Below are 22,135 nucleotides of genomic sequence, written 5' to 3'. Positions count from 1 at the left end.
TTTTTTATTAATATTTTGTTGAGCTCTCCTCATTACCAATCTGCCCAAATTAACTCTCTTAAAAACATGTCTTTGATATACTATATATAGCCAACATAAAAAGAAATAAAAAAGTTTTCTCAGTTTTGTTTAGAGTTAAACAAATTATATATAAAATAAAAATATAAAGTAAAACTTGATAAAAATTATTTTTTTTGAAATTGTGACACGTTATTATTTAGCTATCTTGATTCAGTTCATTTCAATCCAAATAATTTTGGGTGAGTTGATGAACCATCTATTTTATTCATTTAGTCAAATTATAATTCCTCCAAATTCAACCTAATTGAATTACTCAATTTTACACTGTTCTTTTTCAACTGCACATAAATATTCCAAGTACTAAAATAGTAATATTAAAACATAAAAACAAGTGGAGGACCATATAATTAATGTCAAGTCTAAGGTGGGGACCTTAGCCATATTGTGGACTGGTCAGAATGGAACAAAGATAATCAATTGAACTTTTGGGAGTTGGTGATTTTGTGCAGTTGAATTATTGTCAAAGAGTACTTGATAAAAAAATAATTTCTTTGTACTGATATATCTACAGCGTGTTTTTTAGTACATCAAAATTTTATAATGTTTCTGCGTGCTATTACACAGTAAGATATTTATTTTGAGCGCACAAAGTGTTCACCACAAAATATGCTTATCTTAAGAATAGAGATTGTGGCAAATATTATAATGACTGCGGATTATTCTGGAGTTTCTAAAAAAAATAAAAAATAAAAATGTTAAAACCAAAATTGATTAAATATAAAAAGATTTTAACTATTTCAGTCAAGGGTGAAAAAATCAACTCATAAAATCATGATTCGTGTAATTCTTCTAGATTTGATCGAATTAATAACTCACTTATTTTATTAATTCAGCTCATTTTGACCTATTTAGTTTATTCCATTTAAAAACTATACTAATATACAGTCCAAATTTATTCATAAGAAACTTTGTCTAAATTTTTTTATGAAGATATATTTTTTAAAATATTTTATATGGTCATGATATAAGGAAAAATATATATTAGATACTAACAAATTGCAAGAAAACAAACTTACTAAGAATTGGACGGATTGAATTATGATTCGATTTTATAGTTTTAGCTTATCTTAGTCCAATCCACTTCCTAAGTAATATTTAAGTGAGTCAATGACCCGTCTATTTACTAACTCCGTTCATTTATTTGACACCTTTAGTTTCAGCATTCCAGTGACCAAACAGTCACCATTCAAATTGTACGACTAGAAATTTGAGAATTATACAGAAGCAGTGTTATCTAAAGAAAGAAATATTTAGTTGAAAATTCCTCTCTTCTTCTTTAAGATTAAAATTATTTTTTATATATGTATAATAAATATTAAATTTCTCTTAGTTTCTTTGTATGTTTAATTTTTTATATTTTATTTTTCCATAGTAAAAATCATGTCTTCGAAGTAAAATGATTCTGTCAAAACTTAAATTCATACCCGAAAACATTTGAAGTAGCCTAAATTCAACTAGATTTAAATTGTATTTCAAAGTGGTTTTAACTTCAGACCCATATATCTAAAATTTATGGTAAAATTATACGGAGAAGCAAATATATACTAGTTAATTAGCTAATATAGTTATAGTTTGAATAAATTATGGCTCGCAGCAAACAATTAACTGTAATTACAGTTTGAGTTTTGTATAATTTGTGCAATTATACAGTGAATTTTGTATAATTCGCGCGATTTATACAAATGTTGTGCGCGAATCGAATTGTATAGCGATTTATACAAACACTACAAATTGTATAGCGAATTATACAAACGTTGTGCATGAATTGTTTGGTGAAATATACAAACGTTATACAAAAACTGAGAATTGTATAGCGAATTATACAAAAGTATACAAATATTGCGCGAATTATACAAATGCTCTATAACTATAGCTATGAATTGTAATTAGCAAATTATAGTTATATAGCAAAATTAAGATATTTTTGAATGACTATATACGAAAATTTCCCAAAGTTTATTATGAAGTACAGGAATTTGGAAGGCCCAAAATGTATTAGGCTTAGGGAGGCTAACTAGGGCTCCAAAATGAAAATGGGGCCTCAGGCCTGTATATAAAAAAGAAAAAATTATATAAATACACAACTTATTTTATCATATTCTTTAAAATTTTCTACTATTTGAAAAAATTACAAAATCTCTACTCTCTCCTATTCTCTGATACATCATTGTAGGTGATGTATCGGTCAGATAAATCACTTTACGTGATGTATCAGGACATACATGATGTATTCGAAAGTGACCAAAAAGAAGAGATTTCGGGTAATTTTTAAAAGAGTAGGGATATAATGTAATTGGGAAGAATCACTATGAGATTTAGGTAAAAAAAAAATTTTAAAAAGACTTGGGGTTTCAATATTATTCTACATTTAAAATTGAAAAATAAAGAGAAAATAAGAAGAATCTCTATGAAGGCTGGAATACCGAGAGAAAACTAAATGTTGAAGAAGATAAAACTCAATATCTACTATAAGCTTGCGTTTGGATATGCAATATGAAGTCATGCTTCTAAATCTGTGATTTTGAACTTACAATTTAAAATCATGATTTTATATCTCAAATTCGCCAAAAATGATGAATTTGTCATTCCAAAATCACGATTTTGATTTTTTAAAATGTAGAACTTCACTCCATAAATTTATATTTTGTAAAAAAAAGGGAACAACCATCATTTTAAATTTTGCAAAAAGAGACTCCTACTTGGCGTGGGGAGATTCTACATACCATGTGAACGGATTACATTAATAACTAGTTACTACTATTGCTGACCAACGAATCATTATAAAATTATGTATATATGAAAGTTTGTAATCACAAGTATTTATTTGTAAAAGGAACATGGAGGTATGCAATTTATCAATGCGATGCCTTCAAATATTCCGATATCTTATTTATGAACCATGATTTGCTCATTTAGTAAAATTGTATCAGAACTAATTTTTTTTTGATATTTTTCACAACTTGTGTGCTTTTCATGTTTATGAGAAAAAATTATACCCTACGAAATTCAAATTACACATCCAAATAAAATTTCAACTTCATATAAATTTGATTTTTATATCATGATTTCATATCGCATGTCCAAATGACCCCTAAACTCATTAATAAATGTTTTTTTTATGGACACAAGTTTAGATATTGTATCAATTGATCCTATTTTGGGCTAACCAATCAAAATGGTATAACATTTACCATAAGTGCAATAGGAGTGGCTACATATATTTTAATTCCATACTTTGTGGACCCCATCTACTCAAAAACATTATCCTATCAACTTCCACCATGTCTCATGACTTGGCAGATTTTTTCTGGTTCAAATTCACTTTCCAAATCTCATGGATGAGAGCACACTTTCTAGATGTCCCAATCAAGAAAATGTTCAAGATTCCAAGCTACTTTCAATTCATTTCCATTTCCAAAATTTTAATATTTTCATAGCACAAAGTTCTAATCTTGATACTACTATACTAGTGAGTTTATCAGTTCGTCAAGCTCAGAAATTCTTGAAAATAAATGATGGTGTAAAGCAGGATGGTGAGGACTTCAGTCCTTTATCAGACTCCATTCCTGATACCCCAAGAATATCATGCAAAAGCCCAAGAATTCAACTTCAGCTTGAAGGAAAAAGAATGGATTTCTATGATCAAGAAAAGCAACAATATGAGGGAATTGAAGCAAGTCCATGGCCAAATCTTGAAACTTGGATTCATATGTAGCTCTTTCTGTGCAGGCAATCTTTTATCCACTTGTGCACTTTCAGAATGGGGCAGCATGGACTATGCTTGTTTGATTTTCGAGGAAATCGATGATCCAGGTTCATTTGAATACAATACTGTAATAAGAGGATATGTTAAAGATATGAACTTGGAAGAAGCTCTACTTTGGTATATTCATATGATTGAAGATGAGGTTGAACCAGATAATTTCTCATATCCTACACTTCTTAAGGTATGTGCTCGAATTCGGGCACTCAAAGAAGGAAAGCAGATTCATGGGCAGATTTTTAAGTTTGGACATGAGGATGATGTGTTTGTGCAGAACAGTCTGATCAATATGTATGGGAAATGTGGAGAAATTAAGGAATCTTGCATTGTCTTTGAGCAAATGGATCAAAGAACTATAGCTTCTTGGAGTGCACTTATTGCAGCTAATGCTAATTTGGGACTATGGTCTGAGTGCCTTAAAGTTTTTGGTGAAATGAACTCTGAGGGATGTTGGAGGGCAGAGGAAAGTACATTGGTGAGTGTGATTTCTGCTTGTACTCATTTGGATGCCCTTGATTTTGGGAAAGCCATACATGCATATCTTTTAAGGAACATGTCTGGTCTCAATGTTGTAGTAGAGACATCCTTAATAGACATGTATGCTAAATGTGGACGTCTAGAGAAAGGGTTGTTTCTCTTTCAAAGAATGGCAAACAAGAATCAGATGTCCTATAGTGCCATAATCTCTGGGCTGGCTTTGCACGGTCGTGGGGGGGAGGCTCTAAGGATCTACCATGAAATTCTCAAAGAAAGAATGGAACCAGATGATGTTATTTATGTTGGGGTTTTGAGTGCTTGTAGTCATGCTGGATTGGTTGAAGAAGGGCTAAAATGTTTTAACAGGATGAGACTGGAGCATCGGATAGAGCCAACAATTCAGCATTATGGGTGTATGGTGGATCTTTTGGGACGAGCTGGGAGGCTCGAGGAAGCTTTGGAGCTCATCAAAGGCATGCCAATGGAGCCAAACAACGTCTTATGGAGAAGCCTGCTAAGTGCTTGCAGAGTTCATCAGAATGTTGAGTTGGGAGAAGTAGCAGCCAAGAATCTTTTCAAGTTGAAATCAAGAAATGCTAGTGACTATGTGATGCTCTGCAATATGTATGCACAAGCTAAAATGTGGGAAAAGATGGCTGCAATTCGAACAAAAATGGTTAATGAAGGGATAAGTCAAGTACCTGGTTCTTGCTTGGTTGAAGCAAACAGAAAGCTCTACAAGTTTGTGTCACAAGATAGGTCAGATACCTGCAGTGATGAGGTCTATGAGATGATTCACCAAATGGAATGGCAGCTGAAGTTTGAAGGGTATTCACCAGATACATCAGTGGTATTGTTTGATGTAGATGAAGAAGAGAAGAGGCAAAGATTGAGAACTCATTGTCAAAAGCTGGCAATTGCATTTGCACTTATAAAAACATCTCAAGGTTCTCCTATAAGGATAGTGAGAAATGTCAGAATGTGTAGTGATTGTCACACATACACTCAACTAATTTCCATGATTTACGAAAGAGAGATCGTTGTCAGAGACAGAAATCAGTTCCACCATTTCAAAGATGGAACTTGTTCTTGTAAAGACTACTGGTGAATACATATTTGTTTTCCCTTTGAACTTCCCTTTCATAATTATAGTCATGCTTCCTGCAGTTCAAAGATGTAAACAATATTAGCACCTAACTTCAGAATCATGCCAATACTGGAGATCCATAAGAAATTGACAAGAAATCTTATAATCCTGCATAGATGCGCTCTCACTGCTGGAGCTAAATATTTGATCCACAAAACTTGACAACAATCAATTTGAGCAATGAAGTAAAAGAGAAATTCAATTCCTGCAAGATTTATTTTTTGATTCAATGATAGATAGAACTAGAGCAGACTCTCATTTGGCTTATTTTTTTGTGGCAAATATTTGCCCTCTTCAAACAATAGGAGGTCACTATGACCTTAACAGTTTTGAAACTTCAACCTACCTGATAAATCCTACCTGACCTAGAAAGGTAATCTATACATACTAATATTTTAAGATCTTATGTTATAGTCATATGGCAATAGTAAAGTAAACTACTGCAAGTGATCTCCAACTTCTAGATCATTATTCAAGTTGAATTGAAGAAACAGCTGTAGTAATTTCCTTTGCTCGAGGATCGTTGTTTTCCAAGGACACACCATGAGGATCTTCTCTTACTAGCATTGCAAGAACATTAAGTGAACTCCAAGCTTGAGTCACATTTTTGCTTGAAGTCCCCAGGGAAACTGCAAAAACTGCATCAAATCCACCAGCACCAGGAATGCCAGCCAACAAGACTCCCTCCATATTCATTGTAGCATCTAGTAGCTGAGATTGCAATTCTGGTTCTATCTGTGAGTTGTGTACAAGGTGAAAAAAATGGACATAAACATGGAATAAGGCAGCAGTGCACTGCTCTTTAAGAGCTTTTGACCTTACAGACAGTGCTTGAATGTCAAGGTCGTCTAAATATGTTCCTTGGGAAAATTGCAGTAAGGTAGATTAGACGAAAAAATAAATTTTCTAGCAAAGTGTCTACTGAAAGCAAGAAGAAGTTTAAATTAAGAAGCAATGTCCCTGGAAAACTCCTGAACTTTGCAGCAGACGTAGGAATTTGAATGGAACCTACTTTACTTTCTCATTTGGAATTTTTTTTCCGCTAATACAAACACATGCAAGAGAATTACTCTGTCATTTACTTCATTTAAAAAAATTTCTTCTTACTCTTCGGACACCTATAGAAACAAAGCCTGCTTTTACATCATTGAGATAGAGTGATGTCTTGATAAATTCATCTGAAGTACTTCATACATAGGTGAGGAGTGAGAAGTGAAAGAAAAGAGAAGAAACAGTCTAGTTACATGGGACTGGAGAACTTACTGGAATTCCAGCAGCTTCTCCCATCTTCCGCATCTGATACCTAATCCGAAGCATAGCATCTCGAGCTCCTAATAATTCTTTAACAATTTCTGCTTGAGTTGGTTCATTTGCTCTCTCCAACCACTGTTAATGGTTAAAAGCAGAATAACTCAAAATTTTTGAAATGAAAAAGGAATCTCTAAACTTTGGAATAATATTCTATGGATAGAAGTTACACAATTATACCGTAAAGTAATGAGAACCCAATTGCTGTACATATTCAAAATATTTATATTTGAAACTTTGCGCTATAAATAGGATCTTTGAAGCCTGTCTACCTTCACAAGGTAGGGATAAAATCTGCATACACACCACCCTCCCAGACCCCACTTGTGATTACACTGGGTATGTTGTTGTAAATATGACAAAAGTTAACTTTCAGGGTATTCTGTCAATTGAATTAGAAGAAAGGTAATTAGTTGATCTCAAGTATGATTCTTGTGACAGGCAGGACTAGATGCAAATTGAATAATTATATTAGCCCTTAGCTGCATGCTTCTGCAAAGTAAATTGTAGGAAGGAGTTTACTGATATGAGACATCAGAGGGGCAGCTCTCAAGAGAGAAAGAGAGAGAGAGAGAGAGAAAATCTTAATGGAGAAGATGTAAATCGGCAATCAAATGTAATGCAAGATCAGGACTTGCATAAAAATGCCCAAGAAGGACTATGAACAGAAAGATGGACCCAAAAATTGTTGGGATTCCCAAGTTCAGAGGAAGTGGATCCACTGCCTCAGAAATGCTTGGCCATCTGTAATATTCGAATCAAACCCTCATCCATTGCTCCGTAAACTTGGGCAAAAAATAGGTAGAACTGCAAAGAGTTTTCACAATGTTATGTTGTTGATTTTGAGCAAGACCAAGACAAACTGAAAATTGGTGTTGGTATGACTGGAGGTATAAAGGGCACAAAAAACAGTGGGTAGAAAGAGGGAGCCATGAACTTACGAAGGTTAGGAGTTCTACACATGACAATAAAAGTAACAGTAAAATAAAAAGGAAACAAGAACAAGGACGACTTTTTTTTTTCTTTCAATCCATGTCTTTGAAATGCATTAGCCATCTGGTTTAGTTAGCTGTGAAAATGAATTTACTCTATTAAGTAGATTCTTTTTGTCTGCTTCATAAATAAATTAACTCATTATAAAGGCAAAGATAATTCTTCTCAAAAAAAAAAGAGAGGCAAAGATACTAATCACTATGATTAGGAATGTCCTCTAGTCAACCGAGTGAGGTTACATAAGACAGCTTGTAGCATCTTCAACACCCGAACATTTATATTAGATTAAACCATCCCAGAACATATTAGCATCTAAGAGGCATAAGGGTAGTTATCACCTGCCATTTATGATAAAAACGAGGAAAAACATTCATTCAAGATCACACAAGCTTTTGAGCTCTGTTGTAGTTCCACTAGAGTTTTACCTTTTCAGCAGGAAGCAGGCTGCAGGCATTGATGATGCATTCATAAGAATTGTAATGTCTCTCTGCCAATTTACTCAAGGTATTAAGGTACGCTTCAAGAGAAGAGTTTCCTTCTGACAATCTTCTCCATGTTTCTACAGAATCCTGAGGGTCAGACCTCTGCCATTTCTTTACAGCCCCAACCATTGATGGCGTTGAAGATCCTCCACAGCCCGGTTCTCCAAGTAACTGCAATTGCTCAGCTATTAGCTCCAGCAACTTAAAAGAAGAAACAATGTGTACCACATGCAATAAACACTTCAATATTGAGACAACTTCTTCTGGAGTAGGATGCATTGGAAGAGCAAGAACAAATCCATTAAAGTAGCACGTATAAGGTAAAAAATTTCAGTCTGGCAACATCTTCAATTATAACGTATATACAGCTAATCAGGGGACTCAACAAAAGAGGACCAGCAAAAGCATGCTAGGTTGGATCATTGACCTATGTGAAAGTTAATTATCATTTGCATCATCATACAGGTTAAGTAGCTTCTGCAAAAGAAATTTGAGTGTTTAGCCCAAGCATCAGGTGGATAAATTTACATTTGACGTCAATATCCAGCAATTGAAGTTGAAATTAGTTTTATAGTTCTATTTGACAGTATGCTAGCCAATTAGCTGGGCGCAGTCAGCTAAGAGTATGGAGATCAAAAGAGGATGTGTAGATGTGTCATTAAAGGTCGCTTAACATGTAAAACAGTAATTCTGATCATCCAGCTTATAGCGGATGAGCAATCCATTATTCTTAACCAGATAAACATTCATAAAGTTGTGGAATATAGTATATTAGACTCACTAATGTCATCAAAGGAGGCAATGAGAACTTGGTCTTTTCATGGTCCCACTTTGCTTTTAGGACATCATCAATGACTTCTGTTAGTGGTGTTGCCATACCTGCATTCTGCTAATCCAAAAGAATGTCAGAACAGCTGTGAAACTAGATTCGATAAGATTTAGATGCAAATCCACAATCATCATTCCGCATAGTCATTAGCAGATGTTGATCGGGATGACATCCACCCAAATAGAGTGTAATGGATATAGAAGATTTATATAGCCGACACCAACTAGTTTGGTAAATGAGGTATAGTTGATTGATCGGTTGAAGATAAACTATTCCTTCACGTTAACTGAAGAATCGATATAAGCAGGCATCAAATGCCCATAAGTTTTCCTGACACATTATACAAACCCCGACATCATTCCTTAATCTTATATCCTCAGCAAAAGAACCAACAGAAGATTTTGATTAAATCAAGGCTTTCATAAAAGTTCTCGTAGAATCGAGAATGAATTATTTCCAAACCTTTGCTAAGACCAACATCAAGTTTGTTATGCCAAACAGTGATGAAAAAGAGAAGAAGAAAGTATCCACCTAAAGGAAAAAGCAGCTCTATTAATTGTTGACGAATAATTAAATTTACACAGATAATCAAAAGTGCTAACTGGAGGAAAAATGATTAACCCTTCAGGTAATTTTATAGAGACCAAATCTGAGATTTGGGTGACAGTTTAGGTTAGAGGTGGTTACAGTACAACTATTTCTCTGACAAATCTCCTAGGAATAGGTTCTGATGCAATTTCTTTGCATGTAAAATGACCTTCTGAAGATTGACGAACATGAAACCTCACTTACCACTCCCCCGATTACCATTTCCCCTCTTCATTCTTTGGAAAATGCCAACAGATAATTAATCCTGGTATAAACTGGGCCTTGGGTGACCAAGCTAGATTTTAGCACCACTGAAGCATGTAGTGATGGCAACAACATTTGAGTGATGAGATACATTTTTTTTCCTTCTGTTTTTAGTAAGTGAGGAATTCATGAGGGCCAGTTGGCACATGGTCCGAAACTTGGTGGATAAAGACCCACTCCTCTACCCTTCTTAATACTAGGCTTTTGGTCAGTCACAAGGTTCGAACTCGTGACTTGCACCTCATCTACATAATGCACACATCACACACAGGCTCTTACCACTTAACCAAAGCCCCAGGAGCTTGAATGATGTGATATATTTTGATCATCTTCATATGAAGTAATCTTAATTCGAAAAGAGTACATTACTCTTAGGGAAAAAGCTATGTAATTCACAGGGGTTTGAATGATGCAATATATTCATATCTTCATATGAAATTATCTCAGTTTAGAAAGAGTACGTTAACTTTATTATCTTAGGACAAAAGCTATGTGATTCAAACATGGATTATTAATGAGCTTCAGAAAGTAAGTCTTTGGCATATTAAATTACAAAATATATACGCTGAAGCCATTCAGGCTATTTTCCCGTAACCAAGCCTCTGAGAAAACTTAACAGACTACTTTATCTATGAGCAAAACTATGCCAACAAATTAATCAAATAGATGGAAACTGAAGAAGACCTGTGCAGAAGAGAGCACTTCAGGCGAAAACCGGATATAGCGTTGACTTCCATAAACTGCAGAACTAACATCAAACCCACTGCCAACTTTACCCTGTGCAATGCAATGAGCAGTTTGAGCTATCACATGAACTACATCAAGTTCAGCTACATCTTTCTTTCCTAGGAGTTGGTCCTCAGCCAAAGAGGAGAGGTTCACAACGCCAAGATAATGAAGCAAGGCGGCAACAACTGCAGTTGTCATAGCTGCTGATGACCCTAATCCAGTCTTTGCAACTTCAGGCTTGCGATTTTCTCCAGTTGATTCTTCCGCATTAAAGGTGATTGAAGAGAAAGATGGAAGGGAAGCCAATGACTCAGGTGTAAGAGGGAGCCCACGTGCTTCAATCTACATATATAATTAACAGAGAGGTCTCAGTTACTATCAAACATCAGAAATATAAAATAAGCTGCAAAAGCACCTGATTCCGATACGAATAGAACTCATTGCAACCCAAGATGGTTATGTCAAGACCTGCATGGATAATAAAGTTTGAGAAATTATTTTTCTAATTTCTTTAACAAAAAATTATGAGGTAAAGTCCCATATTAAAGAAATGGCATCATCCTCAGCTAAGAAAGGTGAGAGTGTCAGACATTACCCTGAAGAAGTAGTCTCTGCAATGTGTCCTTCTTATCTTTGTCAAGTGTTGCATGGGCTGCTGCAACGGCATACTGCACCGCATGTTCTACAAAGGGGTTTCTTGATCCACTGATGTTCGACTAAAAATATAAGTTACTACATTGCTTGCCATTTAGATGACTTACAATTCATGTTATAAACAGATCAAATTAATCAAGAATACAGTAGCCAGGTTACATTTAATACTTCAAAAAATAAAGTTCAGCAAATTCACAAACAATTTTTGATAAAGTAAATACTTTTATTAGTGACCGAGTAAACTCCCGTATAGAAGCCATATACCAAAAAGTAGAAAACCTACACCAAATATTGTTCTTTACAAAAGAAACTCAATCAACAATACGCATAGGGACCTCATAACCCATAGAATACCAAAAAGAAACTAGAAACTAGAAACAAGAGGCTATTTTGCAAATTCACAAACATAAAAAGAAGAAAAGTATTTTCACTAACGAGGCTTAACCTACTTGCCTTGAGGAAACAGGCTGAAGTTTTAGGTGTTTAAGAGAAAGTTTATACATGGTTTCTCTTTCCATCTGGGGAGAAGTCAATTTCACATCTGTCCAGCCCTGAAAAGGAATAAGAAAACTACCTTACAGTGGGAATAAAGCGTAGGGAAATACATAAAAGGTGCTTCTCAAGAAAAGAAACGGTCATATATACTCCAGATAAATGATCATTCAGTTAAGTGCAACAAATATCACTCACCCATGCCCAACTTTCAGGTTTAATTTCCTCATAAAGTGGCTTCACAATAGCATAAAAACGAGCATTTGTGCTCAGTACGATACCAGCATTAGGCCTCTCCAAAACAAGATAACCTCCAGTCATCAAAACCTTTCCAGGAGCAGAAGCAACTCTGTTTAGCCATCAAGCCGAAAATCAGACATACTAATACAAAAGCTATTGGATTTCTAAAGTAACATAAAATGGAAAAATCCAAATGATAAACATCCCAAACTTACATTGCCATTATTTAACAATTCTCACTTTGTAAAGCTTGAAAAGTGCAATCCAGGAAAGATAAGCTGCAGAGGCGAAGCACCCAATAACGTACTTGTTTTTCTTGGGAAAAATACAAAGAGACAAAATGAAGCATAATAAATGAACAACCCCCCTCCAATTTAATGCAACAACAACATCAACAAATATGCCTTCTTGAGCAAAAAAACAAAATAACAAACAAATTTGCCTTAATCCCCAACTAGCCCGGGATCAGCTATATCATCAATCCTCCATACTGCTCCATTTCGACCTATTTCATTCCTATTTCTAACCAAACTACAAATACTACTACTTCCACTATCCCAAAAAGAATATTATTTTCTATATTTATAAACAATTTAGGTATAATTATTTTCATTTTACCCTTAAAAAGATTTGGTTTATAGCCACACAAATATCCAAGGCTTGTTCTAGATCACAAGTTCCAAAAGTCCTCATTTTTATTAAACTCCATTCCAAGTCAAACAATGTCACATAAATTGTGACGGAAGGAGTAACAAACACTGAACCAGATGTAACACCATGACAAAACCTTAATCCCAACCAGTATGATGTAAAATCAAAGAAAAGGAAGATCTTTGATTTCACTACAATAACTTGTTAAACTGAAGATAAAGCATCTATGCTATATGATTCAACATGGGGTTCCTCTAAAATCCTCAAACAAAATATAACAAGCAGCTAAATTCAAAATCATCCACCACACCAACCATCTAGGCCTGACTCAAAGAATGGGGCCACAAACCAGGAAATAGGCAAACAGTGGGAAAACGAAAAAAGGGCAAATCTTTCACACTTCAAAATTTCATATAAAGTCGAAATCTCTAAGTCCACTTGACAATTTCAAGAAAGTTGGGAATTTTCAAGATTGACAAGTAATCATTCATATTCTGTCACAAAGATTAACTCAGCATATCAAGAGAGAGTAAAAGATACTTACTTTTATTGGGTTCGTGGTGGGGGTGGGGTGGGGGTTGGGGGTGCTGCTACTGTGATTGGCAGTCTTGATTCTTGAATCGAATTGTAGTAGTAGCACTCCATTTTCATTTTTCCTCTTTTATTGTTATTTTTTTTCACTGACATCATTTCTTGTTAACAAATTTAATTTTTGTTACATGAGGGGCCAGTTAGTCCATCAATTTATACTTCTGGGACTTATTTGCATTTTCACAATTTTCTTAGTTTATTCTTACAGCAAGGTCCAATTTTTTTTCTCATTATTGCTACCAAGCTCCAAACTTTACATTTCATTTACTCTTTTTCCCCCTTGAATTGACTGGTCTCTCCCACTGTGATCTTCTCTTCATCACCGGGTCGTCATCTCTCATTCAGGTTATTGTTTTCTCTATGCTTATAATGAGGTTTTTTGTTGTTATAGAAATATCGAACTAAAATTGAGAATTTGATTATTACTTTGATTTTTTCCCGATATTTTTAATTTCATGTTCATTCCCGGCCGACATTTTTTTTGGAATTTGTGGTTAGTGCAGGATTTGGGTTTCTGAATTTCGTATTTCTTCAATTGCAATCTACAGAGTTGTTGGCTCGCTGAAGTATGTTCTCTTTGTCTTTATTTCTCCTTTTTCATTATTAAAGGCACCCAGATGCTAATTTTCTATAAAGTTTTGTTTTTTACTTTTTCTTTATGTGTATGGAGGAAGTGGAAACTTTTTTATCTGGAGGATTCATTTTTTGGATCATTGTCCTTCATTTTAGATGACATTCAGTAACTATATAAGGTAAATTAGGTATAAGGGTGTATTGATACTTTAGGGTATTAAAGATTGATAACAATGACTAGGGGTTAGATTGATTAGGAGCTGGAATAAATGTAGGAACTCATTTTTCCGTTTTGGCGGAAAGCATTGTACTGAATACATGTCATAGATGCTTCTCTGTGGTGGTCCAGTTCAGCAACTTGATACAAATGGTGATTGGGTATTTGGGTTTATTTCCTTCTTCGAATTTTACTGATTAATAAAGTACCATTGGTTCTGATTTAGGATTTCCTTTCCCTATTCCTGGTTCTATCTTTGAAGTAAAAGAAACACTTCATTTTCCTCCCTAAACAAATGTTGATAGAGCTGTCAAAACTTCAATTTTTAACTCCCAGAGTCCAGGAACAACCGTAGAATTCAATACTTTATCCAGTTCCAACCTCACTTATGATTTTTCTTCACATTCGTAGAGTATTCTAGATCTTCGTTTTTCAACTCTATTTTTGTCTGGTAAATCATTTTTTCCTGGACCAGAGTCTCTCTCTCTCCTTTCTTTGGACGCTTCCTCTCCCGTCTCTGTTTTTGGCTTGAATTCATAACCTAAAAGCACATTTGATGACTTGAAATCATGATATATCACCTGAACTTCCTTTTGAATTCTTCATGCAATTAAGCGTAGAGCTGGGCAAAAACTGACCGAACTAAACTTTTTTTAATTTCGATTTTCTATTTGTTCGGTGGTTTTGGTTTAAATTCTAGAATCTCAGTTATTCGGTTCGGTTTTTAACTAATTTAATTCGGTTAAACCAACAACAACAACAACAACGAACCCAGTGTGATCCCACCATGTGGGGTCTGGGGAGGGTAGAGTGTACGCAGACCTAACCCCCACCTTAAAAGGTAGGGCGGCTGTTTCCGAAAGACCCTCGGCTTAAGAGAGAAGAACAAGGGAGGAGAAACAAGGAAAAACAAGGTGGGGGAGTGACCGAAATTTAATTACACTACACTTACCTTCTAACTACACAGGCCAGTCCACAACTGAAGGTGGCCCAATTTAAACATTAAACGTGGGAACCCAATTCCCAAATGACCAAATTATTACTGAAGGTGTCTTAGGTGTGTGAGAACTGTGAAGTAAAGTCCCAAATCTGAAATTGAAATCCCTATCCTCTCGCCTCTGTCAAAGCAACGACGTCAACTCGTCCCAATCCCACGGTCCATCGCCGACGTTGTCACGCACAGACAGGCGACAGCAGACTCACTCTCTGGCCCGTGCTCTTGACAGTCCTCTCCCACACTCAGAAGTGATCCCAAGAGGTGAGAGGTTAACTGGAGACCTCTTCAGTTTGTATGATATATGGTTAGTTCTTAGCAGCCAGCAGGGGAGTGACTGCTACTCTTTCTTTCCCTTCTTTGTATTCACCCTTTTCCTTTTTCTTTCTCTCTCTCTCTCTATAGCACGTGTTCCATTTTTCTGTGCTCGTTGTTGCCTTCTATATAAGGGGTGGGACGTGGGTGGGTTTTTGTTTGTTTTATGACATTTTTAATTTTTTTCTGAAAAAACACATGAGTGATCTCAAATTCTTTGCAGATTGATAAAGTGACAGTATGATGATTGATAACAGTATGTTGTGTTGAAGCTTTATCAAAAAAAAAAAAGTATGTTGTGTTGAAGTTCTTGTTGTACACATGTCTGATTTTAATTCGTTAGTGCTTGGATATAGTGGAAAAAAGTTGGGAACTTTGTGTGAAACTTGACACATGAAGGAGGTGATCTTGTTCGGCAACAACGTACCCAGTGTAATTTTTACAAACTGAAAAACCAAAATAAACCAAACCGAAATTGCGAAAACCGAACCGAATTTATTTCAGTTTGGTTTGGATTAGCATTATCACCAAACCGAAAACCGAAAAAATGAACTGAATTTTTTAAACCAAACCAAACCGACTGAACACCCAGCCCTAATTAATTATGCAGGAAAAAATAACCTTCTATGTCGTTGTTTCTGATGCCATTTTGACAATGTCAAGCAAATGCATATGTTTTTGTCGGATGTGTAATATTCCACAGTAAACAAATATGTTTTTATGAATTCAGACTTGTTCTTTTGGATAAATTTATTCTTTAAGATGTTGGTTGGACCAGAATTATTCACAAACCAACCCCTGTAAATATGAACAGGTTGGGTTATGACCCCTTTTCTATTTAACTCATTTTTAACTTGTCCAAATCCAACCCTACCAGCCTTTATCACCACTAATATTGGGTTTTATTTTGGTAATATTTTTCTCTTTCCTTTCTTTCTTTTATATATTTATTTGTTACAAGTAGTAAGCCTTGGAGTAACTGGTAAAGTTGCTGCCATGTGACCAGGAGGTCACGGGTTCAAGCCTTGGAAACAGCCTCTGGCAGAAATGCAAGGTAAGGCTGCGTACAACAGACCCTTGTGGTCGGGCCCTTCCCCGGACCCTGCGCATAGCGGGAGCTTAAGTGCACCGGGCTGCCCTTTTTTATTTGTTACAAGTAGTAATTTTGAATGAGCAGGTGTAAGGCAGAGAAGGAAGTAGTTCAAGAAAGATGCAGAAGCTAGGCGAATTCAAGCTACCTAACTTCTTTAATTATCCACCCTACTTCACGTAATTTTCTCCTTCCCTTATTTCCATGTCTCTGTATGTATAAACTCTTGGCTATAAATTTCAGTTTCTGGATTTGAACTTGTCTGGTAAAAATATATGGAAAACCTTTTCTTGGATGGTGTGGTATACCTGCATTTGACAGCAGTAGATATCAATCAACTAGGCCTCAAATCCCAATTTCCCAAATCAGTGGAGTATCAATCAACTAGGTCTCAATACCAATTTCCCACATCAGTGGAGGTTGGCTGTATGAGTCTATCCATTCCACTCTTGGACTAAATTTGTTACGGGTGCATGATTGATGTATTTATCTGCTAATGAGGAGAAAGTAAATAGAATGATTCCTAGAGAAAGGTTCTAATCAGGGCATGGAGTCAGTCTCACTATTTGGATGACAAAATCAGTTAGATCTACCTGCAGAAATTTAGTTGGGATTGCTTTCTCATTGCTGTATCTTATAACTGGAAAGTACCGAGCCGCAATTATCCTTATGGATTTCTGATAAGCTATTGGCTGTTAAGTAATCACTAAGAACTTCTAGTACTTGTTCCATTCATCTACCATCCAGTCTTTTATTGGGTAGATAAAAACACTTTTTCCTTTTAATGTGTAACATGTAAGATTTTCATATTGTAGACATAGATTTTTTGTATTGCTTCACTTTCATGTCTAAGTCCAACCTTTTATTGTGTTGGGAAACTTGTTCTTAGTTTTATTAGCAGAGTTGCAGAACAACTTGCATTCTATGTAGTTTAACTTTATCTTGCACCTCAACACAAAACCCAGTGATAATCATTTGTAGTTTTCTGAGACTATCCTTTTGTCTATCAAATTGCATAGCCCTGATCTTTGTTTATCATATATTTATTGCAAAAAGAACATATTTCTTCTTACTTATCAAAAGAAAGAAAAAAAGAACAAATAGAAATCATATAGAAGTAATTGCCACTTACTCGAGCCATTGTGCAATCATCAAACCTTAAATCAATCGATGTTCTATATGGTAGTTGAATTAATAACATTCTTTTCTTGGATCATGTAATAGTCTTCAATATTGTGGGTCAAGCTTGTTTTTACGATTTGATATTGTTATATAGTAATGACTTATCAAATGAAATGTGGTTTATTGAAGTGTAAATTTCCAAAATATTCGTGGGTTTAAGGCAAAGAAATGATAAATATATCATGGTTTCAGCTGAAATTTTAATTCTTCGATCTTAGATCCCATAATTATTGCGGAATAAAGCCAACACCATAGGACTCTTTTCTCTAAAGTGGAGGATTTTGTTTTAACATTTGTTGGTATACAAGCAAAAGAAAATGACTCTTATATGTGAAATCTTTGACTTATAGTTCTAAGCATGGTGGTAAGATATCTTTAAGGGGGATTTTAGATGGTTTCTCACAAAAATAATTATGTTCTTAATTCGCTGTGCATGAAACTGGACTTTTCTTCGAGCAGTATTAGAACATTTTTGATGTGGAATTATGTTTTGCACATGGGATAATTTATTTTCTTTCCCAGTTTGCAGCCTGTGAGGGAAACTAGGGAAAAGCAGATACAGCTATGGAAAGAGCTCATAATTGATTTCTGTCGAACCCAAAAGATTTTTATAATTGCCCTGGAGGTAGACTTTCCATTGTTCAGTAATCCTGCTATTGAAAGTGAGTGGTTCTTCTTATTGGTGATTTATATATTCGATGTTCAGCCAAGGAGCTGCTTTATATACATTCCCCAAATATTATTGCCTTGGATAAAAATCCAGTAAGGTGCGTAGAAATTTATAACAATAGCTAGTGATCTTGAACGCCGGAGGAATTTAAAATTGTACCTCCTCCATTCCAGCTCATGTAAAATTTAAGATGTTAATTTGACTTGTATTATACTGGTGATAATCTGTTCGAAAAATATATATTATAGTAGTGATGATGGAAGAAAAATATTGAAGTAATAGTTTGAAAAGTTGTGATATTTTCTCAGAAAATATTACAGAGTTATAAAATGCATATGTTATGAATTTGAATTCTTAAAGGTCTTGAAAGTTGTGTAGAAATCAAATGGTGTCCACATTCTGGAACATCCCAAAGCGAAAAGAGTTTCATTGAAATTTGACAGGAGTAACTATCACCCTCTGGATTCTTACAAGATTGTCGAAATGAATCTGTACTTAACATTAATCAAGGAAGCAGAAACAAAATAGATATTCTAATGCATGCACACACATTTGAACTGAGATGATCCAGTCCCAGCATTAAGGAACATAAATATATTTATGCTGATTTTCTCAGTTTGTTGTTGAAATAACCAACGATACAGAGATGATGATTGGATTCTGTTCAACAGCCCAAGGACTTGGAGCACATCTTTTGTTCTTTCCAGTGCTTGAAGTGATTGTTACGACCACGAAGAAACAATCAGGAATGAAAATGGATTAATTACGTGTGAAAGTTACCCATCTAATTTTCAAGGAAGTGGACTGGATGGTTTTGCGAAAATTAAGAAGAAACAGCTGCAAAACAGAAAAAGAGCAAAATTTAAATATCATTACTGTTGAATGTAAAATGTCATAAAGTTTCAGATCCATTGAGAAAATTTCTGCTACGTTACCAAAATATCGCGGAATTAATTTACAGTCACATGCCATGGAGTAATCCACGTTAGCTTATCTAGCAACAAAAAATTGTCTTTAGTCCACATGTACATTGCCTCCAATGAAATGTTTTTCCTCTGCAATATGTTTTCAAGGGAAGTAAGAAATTCGTATGAATGATCAAATTGTTTAAACTTGTGTGATTCTAAGGTTTAATGGCGTGAATTTGTAATACTTATTCCTCTAGAGCAAAAGGTTTCTGAAGAGGTCTGTCAGTCTTTCTATGCCATTAAGTATGCATGTCTGTTTATAGACCGTATTAACCAAAAGAAATTGTCAATCACAATAGTATTAGGTGGTAAAGTTTGCCAATACTGGTTGAATTTCTTTTCAAAATAATGCAAAATCCTAGCGTTTTCAGTTAAAAGAAAATGTGATTATATCTTTATGTGGTATAGCTTGCCTCTGACTGGATGAGGATCTTTTGTAATCTGGAATGGTGGCAATTTTTGTGTGCCACTACTGAATACAGATGATCTTCGATAGTGCAGGATCTCTGAGTCATGAAGCTAGGGAGGCATTTCTTTCGGCTTTGGTCTCTGATGGTAAGCGATCTTGCCACATTCATAATATGTTGGACCTTAACGAGAGTCTGTTGTACTGCAGAAGGCCAGATCTCTGACTCTGATCTACTTGACAGGTCGTGCAGAATGGATGGATAAAGGTCATAGAAAATGCCTAGTCCTATGGCATCGTATTCAAGACTGGGCAGATTTGATTATAAACTTTGTGAGTAGTAGTACAACCTTATGATAAAATTGATGTCTATTCTCAATTTAGCATTGTCCTAACTCAATATGCTAGCGAATTATAGAACCTGGTAGTATTTAGGAATGGGTCTGCATTTGAGGGGACTATACTATGATTAGTTGACTGGTTTTAGGATTCATTCTTGGCTATCATCCTCAAATGTTATATGATGTTGTTATACAGCAAAAGTAGAGATTAAGTAAATGAGAAGAGAATCATGTAGCCATCTTATGAGTTATATTCCCGATCATCTATGTTCCATGCTCTCCCTCCCTCCACGCCTACCACATCATATATCTATCTTTGTATAGAACCATTTTGCTTCTCTATGGGTTGTTCATTTATATAAATGGTGGCGCTGCAAGATCATATTTATCATCAAATCTTCAACGACCCCTCTCCCCCTTGTGTGTAGCTTCCACTTTCCTTCTTTCTTTTTCTTCTCAAATTTATCTGAAATCTCTCTCAGTTTGGTCATTTGAGTTGAATTTTCTCGGAGCTTTATCCTATAAAAGATGTGCTTTTAATGTTTAGCAATTAGGTTCCCTGTTGGGAGACTGCTATATACCATATTTGGGGATGTATGCAGAAAGACATGGAGTCTGGTTTTTCTTTTAGATGAAATGATGAACAAGAGTATATTTAACCTTGTCACATTGTTTTTGTGTTGGCAATCTGCTGCCAATACTGAACCTTATCTGAGTCCTTATGGAAGTATTATCTATTTGATTAGGTGAAGGAGAATGGGCTGGAGGACAGTGTTATGACAGTTGAAGAAATACGTTCCGGGGTGGAGTCTCGTGGAACAGGTAAGATTTGGGTTTTAGAATCTACAAGATATTTGATACCAGAAATTGGTTAAAGACCCAATATAACATATGCAAAAGATTTAAAGAAAGAAGACGAAAGTTGTAACCAATTGGTTTCTCTTTTGGTTACTATTTTCTTCTTCCTTTAAATATTTTGCATATGTTAGCTTGGGTCTTGGCATTTCACTTGCCCTATTATGCATGAAGCATATTTTGACTGAGAAGAGTTATCGCTTTCAATTGTTCCTTTTCTATTATGATTGTGTGCTTGTTTCAATCTTGAACAACTCGGTCATAAACATGTAATGGAAATGTCAGTGCATTTGATGTTTAACACCTCGCTATTCTGTATGTATTTTATGTTTAGTTATGAATTTGCGTACATGGTTTAACTAGGTTTTATCCTCTGACAAACTTCATGGACTTATGAGATCTTATGCTATTATCTTCTTTTTTATTCGTTTCTTTGGCGTGTTAATTTTTCAGAGCTTCATGGAATAGACCGTACAGTTCTTATGCGAGCTTTGAAGCTGCTCGAACATAAAGGGAAGCTTGCAATATTTAAGGGAACTTCAGCTGATGATGAAGGTGTCAAATTTTCTTTGTAAACCACCTTGGTGGACTATATTTTGTGTACAATGAGCGAGAAAGTTCTTATCTACGAGCACTTATGAAATACTTTATGGAGTGAAACTGGGGATAAAATGGTTTCATGTTATGATAGAGATACCTTATTGGACTATTTTGATTCGAGGTAGAATGGACACTGAATTCTTACTTGACTAGTTTGGGTAAAGGAACAGATAATATAAGACTGAAAGGCTATATATGAACAGATAAATTTGTTCCTCACTGTGCGAAATGGAACAACTTTTGTCTTCCGTTAATAGGTGGGGTCAAATATGATTTCGATGTTACTATTTGGGGTTTAGTTTAGCCCTAAACTATGCGGGAATTTTCTTTTTATCCTTAATTTAGAATGGAGAACGAATTTAAATCTTTCACATCGTTCAAGAGCAAACTTCCCCCTTCCACCTAATTTTGAGTTTAAAAGTTTCTTTTGTTCTTCCTTTCTCTCTTTCCGACTTCCGTCCTTATCTGTACCACCAATGACCATTTCTGCCTCCTCCGTTGGTGCCTCTACTCCCACCATTGTCATCATCACCTCCACCATTAGTCCACCACCACCTACACTACTAGGAGGGAATGGTCTAAAGAATTTGAACATGCAATATAAAATAGTCACGAGTTTCATTGGCAAATTGCAA

General features: G+C 35.2%; 3 protein-coding genes across 10 annotated transcripts; 2 read left to right on the top strand and 1 right to left on the bottom strand.

Annotated features, from left to right (window-relative positions):
- Nucleotides 1-3,492: 3,492 nt before the first annotated feature.
- LOC129889626 (phosphomevalonate kinase, peroxisomal) lies at nt 3,493-13,392 on the bottom strand. Of its 5 annotated transcripts, XR_008766932.1 has the most exons (13): nt 13,243-13,387; nt 12,263-12,325; nt 12,006-12,156; nt 11,769-11,866; nt 11,257-11,366; nt 11,077-11,129; nt 10,617-11,003; nt 9,033-9,137; nt 8,195-8,422; nt 6,732-6,854; nt 5,158-5,482; nt 5,023-5,089; nt 3,493-3,912 (listed from the first exon to the last, which is right to left on the bottom strand). XR_008766932.1 is itself a non-coding variant. In XM_055965009.1 (11 exons), exons 2-11 carry the CDS (start codon nt 12,268-12,270, stop codon nt 5,937-5,939), a joined length of 1,530 nt encoding a protein of 509 aa, XP_055820984.1. In that variant the 5' UTR covers nt 12,271-12,325; nt 13,243-13,387; the 3' UTR covers nt 5,671-5,936. The 5 variants fall into 5 exon arrangements, 3 of the variants coding, with proteins under 3 accessions (XP_055820984.1, XP_055820985.1, XP_055820986.1); XR_008766931.1 differs by having other exon boundaries at nt 5,023-5,482; XM_055965009.1 differs by lacking the exons at nt 3,493-3,912; nt 5,023-5,089; nt 5,158-5,482 and adding an exon at nt 5,671-6,203.
- On the top strand, nt 3,612-5,457 carry LOC129889624 (pentatricopeptide repeat-containing protein At1g31920). The gene has a single exon (XM_055965007.1). It carries the CDS (start codon nt 3,612-3,614, stop codon nt 5,427-5,429), a length of 1,818 nt encoding a protein of 605 aa, XP_055820982.1. The 3' UTR covers nt 5,430-5,457.
- A 125-nt stretch (nt 13,393-13,517) lies between the features above and the next one.
- LOC129889627 (vacuolar protein sorting-associated protein 25) lies at nt 13,518-21,649 on the top strand. 4 transcript variants are annotated; one of them, XM_055965015.1, is made up of 9 exons: nt 13,518-13,634; nt 13,793-13,855; nt 15,047-15,337; nt 16,566-16,657; nt 18,183-18,322; nt 19,800-19,853; nt 19,949-20,037; nt 20,792-20,867; nt 21,354-21,649. In XM_055965015.1, the coding sequence occupies exons 4-9, from the start codon at nt 16,599-16,601 to the stop codon at nt 21,473-21,475; spliced, it is 540 nt and encodes a 179-aa protein (XP_055820990.1). In that variant the 5' UTR covers nt 13,518-13,634; nt 13,793-13,855; nt 15,047-15,337; nt 16,566-16,598; the 3' UTR covers nt 21,476-21,649. The 4 variants fall into 4 exon arrangements, with proteins under 4 accessions (XP_055820990.1, XP_055820991.1, XP_055820988.1 ...); XM_055965016.1 differs by lacking the exon at nt 15,047-15,337 and having other exon boundaries at nt 18,183-18,285; nt 19,781-19,853; XM_055965013.1 differs by lacking the exon at nt 15,047-15,337.
- The last annotated feature ends 486 nt before the right edge of the window (nt 21,650-22,135 follow it).

The sequence above is a fragment of the Solanum dulcamara genome, chromosome 5 (genome assembly GCF_947179165.1).
Source record: "Solanum dulcamara chromosome 5, daSolDulc1.2, whole genome shotgun sequence".
Classification (NCBI taxonomy): Eukaryota; Viridiplantae; Streptophyta; class Magnoliopsida; order Solanales; family Solanaceae; genus Solanum; species Solanum dulcamara.
This window is presented reverse-complemented; position numbering and strand designations above follow the sequence as displayed.

What these genes read in the sequence shown, in the direction of transcription:
- LOC129889627 (XM_055965013.1), top strand. Translation starts at nt 16,599, where the DNA reads ATGCAGAAGCTAGGCGAATTCAAGCTACCTAACTTCTTTAATTATCCA. An exon ending in CAGTAATCCTGCTATTGAAA is followed by an intron (nt 18,323 to 19,799) that starts GTGAGTGGTTCT and finishes TCGATAGTGCAG; the next exon opens with GATCTCTGAGTCATGAAGCT. An exon ending in TTCGGCTTTGGTCTCTGATG is followed by an intron (nt 19,854 to 19,948) that starts GTAAGCGATCTT and finishes TCTACTTGACAG; the next exon opens with GTCGTGCAGAATGGATGGAT.
- LOC129889626 (XM_055965009.1), bottom strand. An exon ending in GCAGAGACTACTTCTTCAGG is followed by an intron (nt 11,130 to 11,256) that starts GTAATGTCTGAC and finishes TTATCCATGCAG; the next exon opens with GTCTTGACATAACCATCTTG. An exon ending in TCTATTCGTATCGGAATCAG is followed by an intron (nt 11,004 to 11,076) that starts GTGCTTTTGCAG and finishes TTATATATGTAG; the next exon opens with ATTGAAGCACGTGGGCTCCC.
- LOC129889624 (XM_055965007.1), top strand. Translation starts at nt 3,612, where the DNA reads ATGGTGAGGACTTCAGTCCTTTATCAGACTCCATTCCTGATACCCCAA.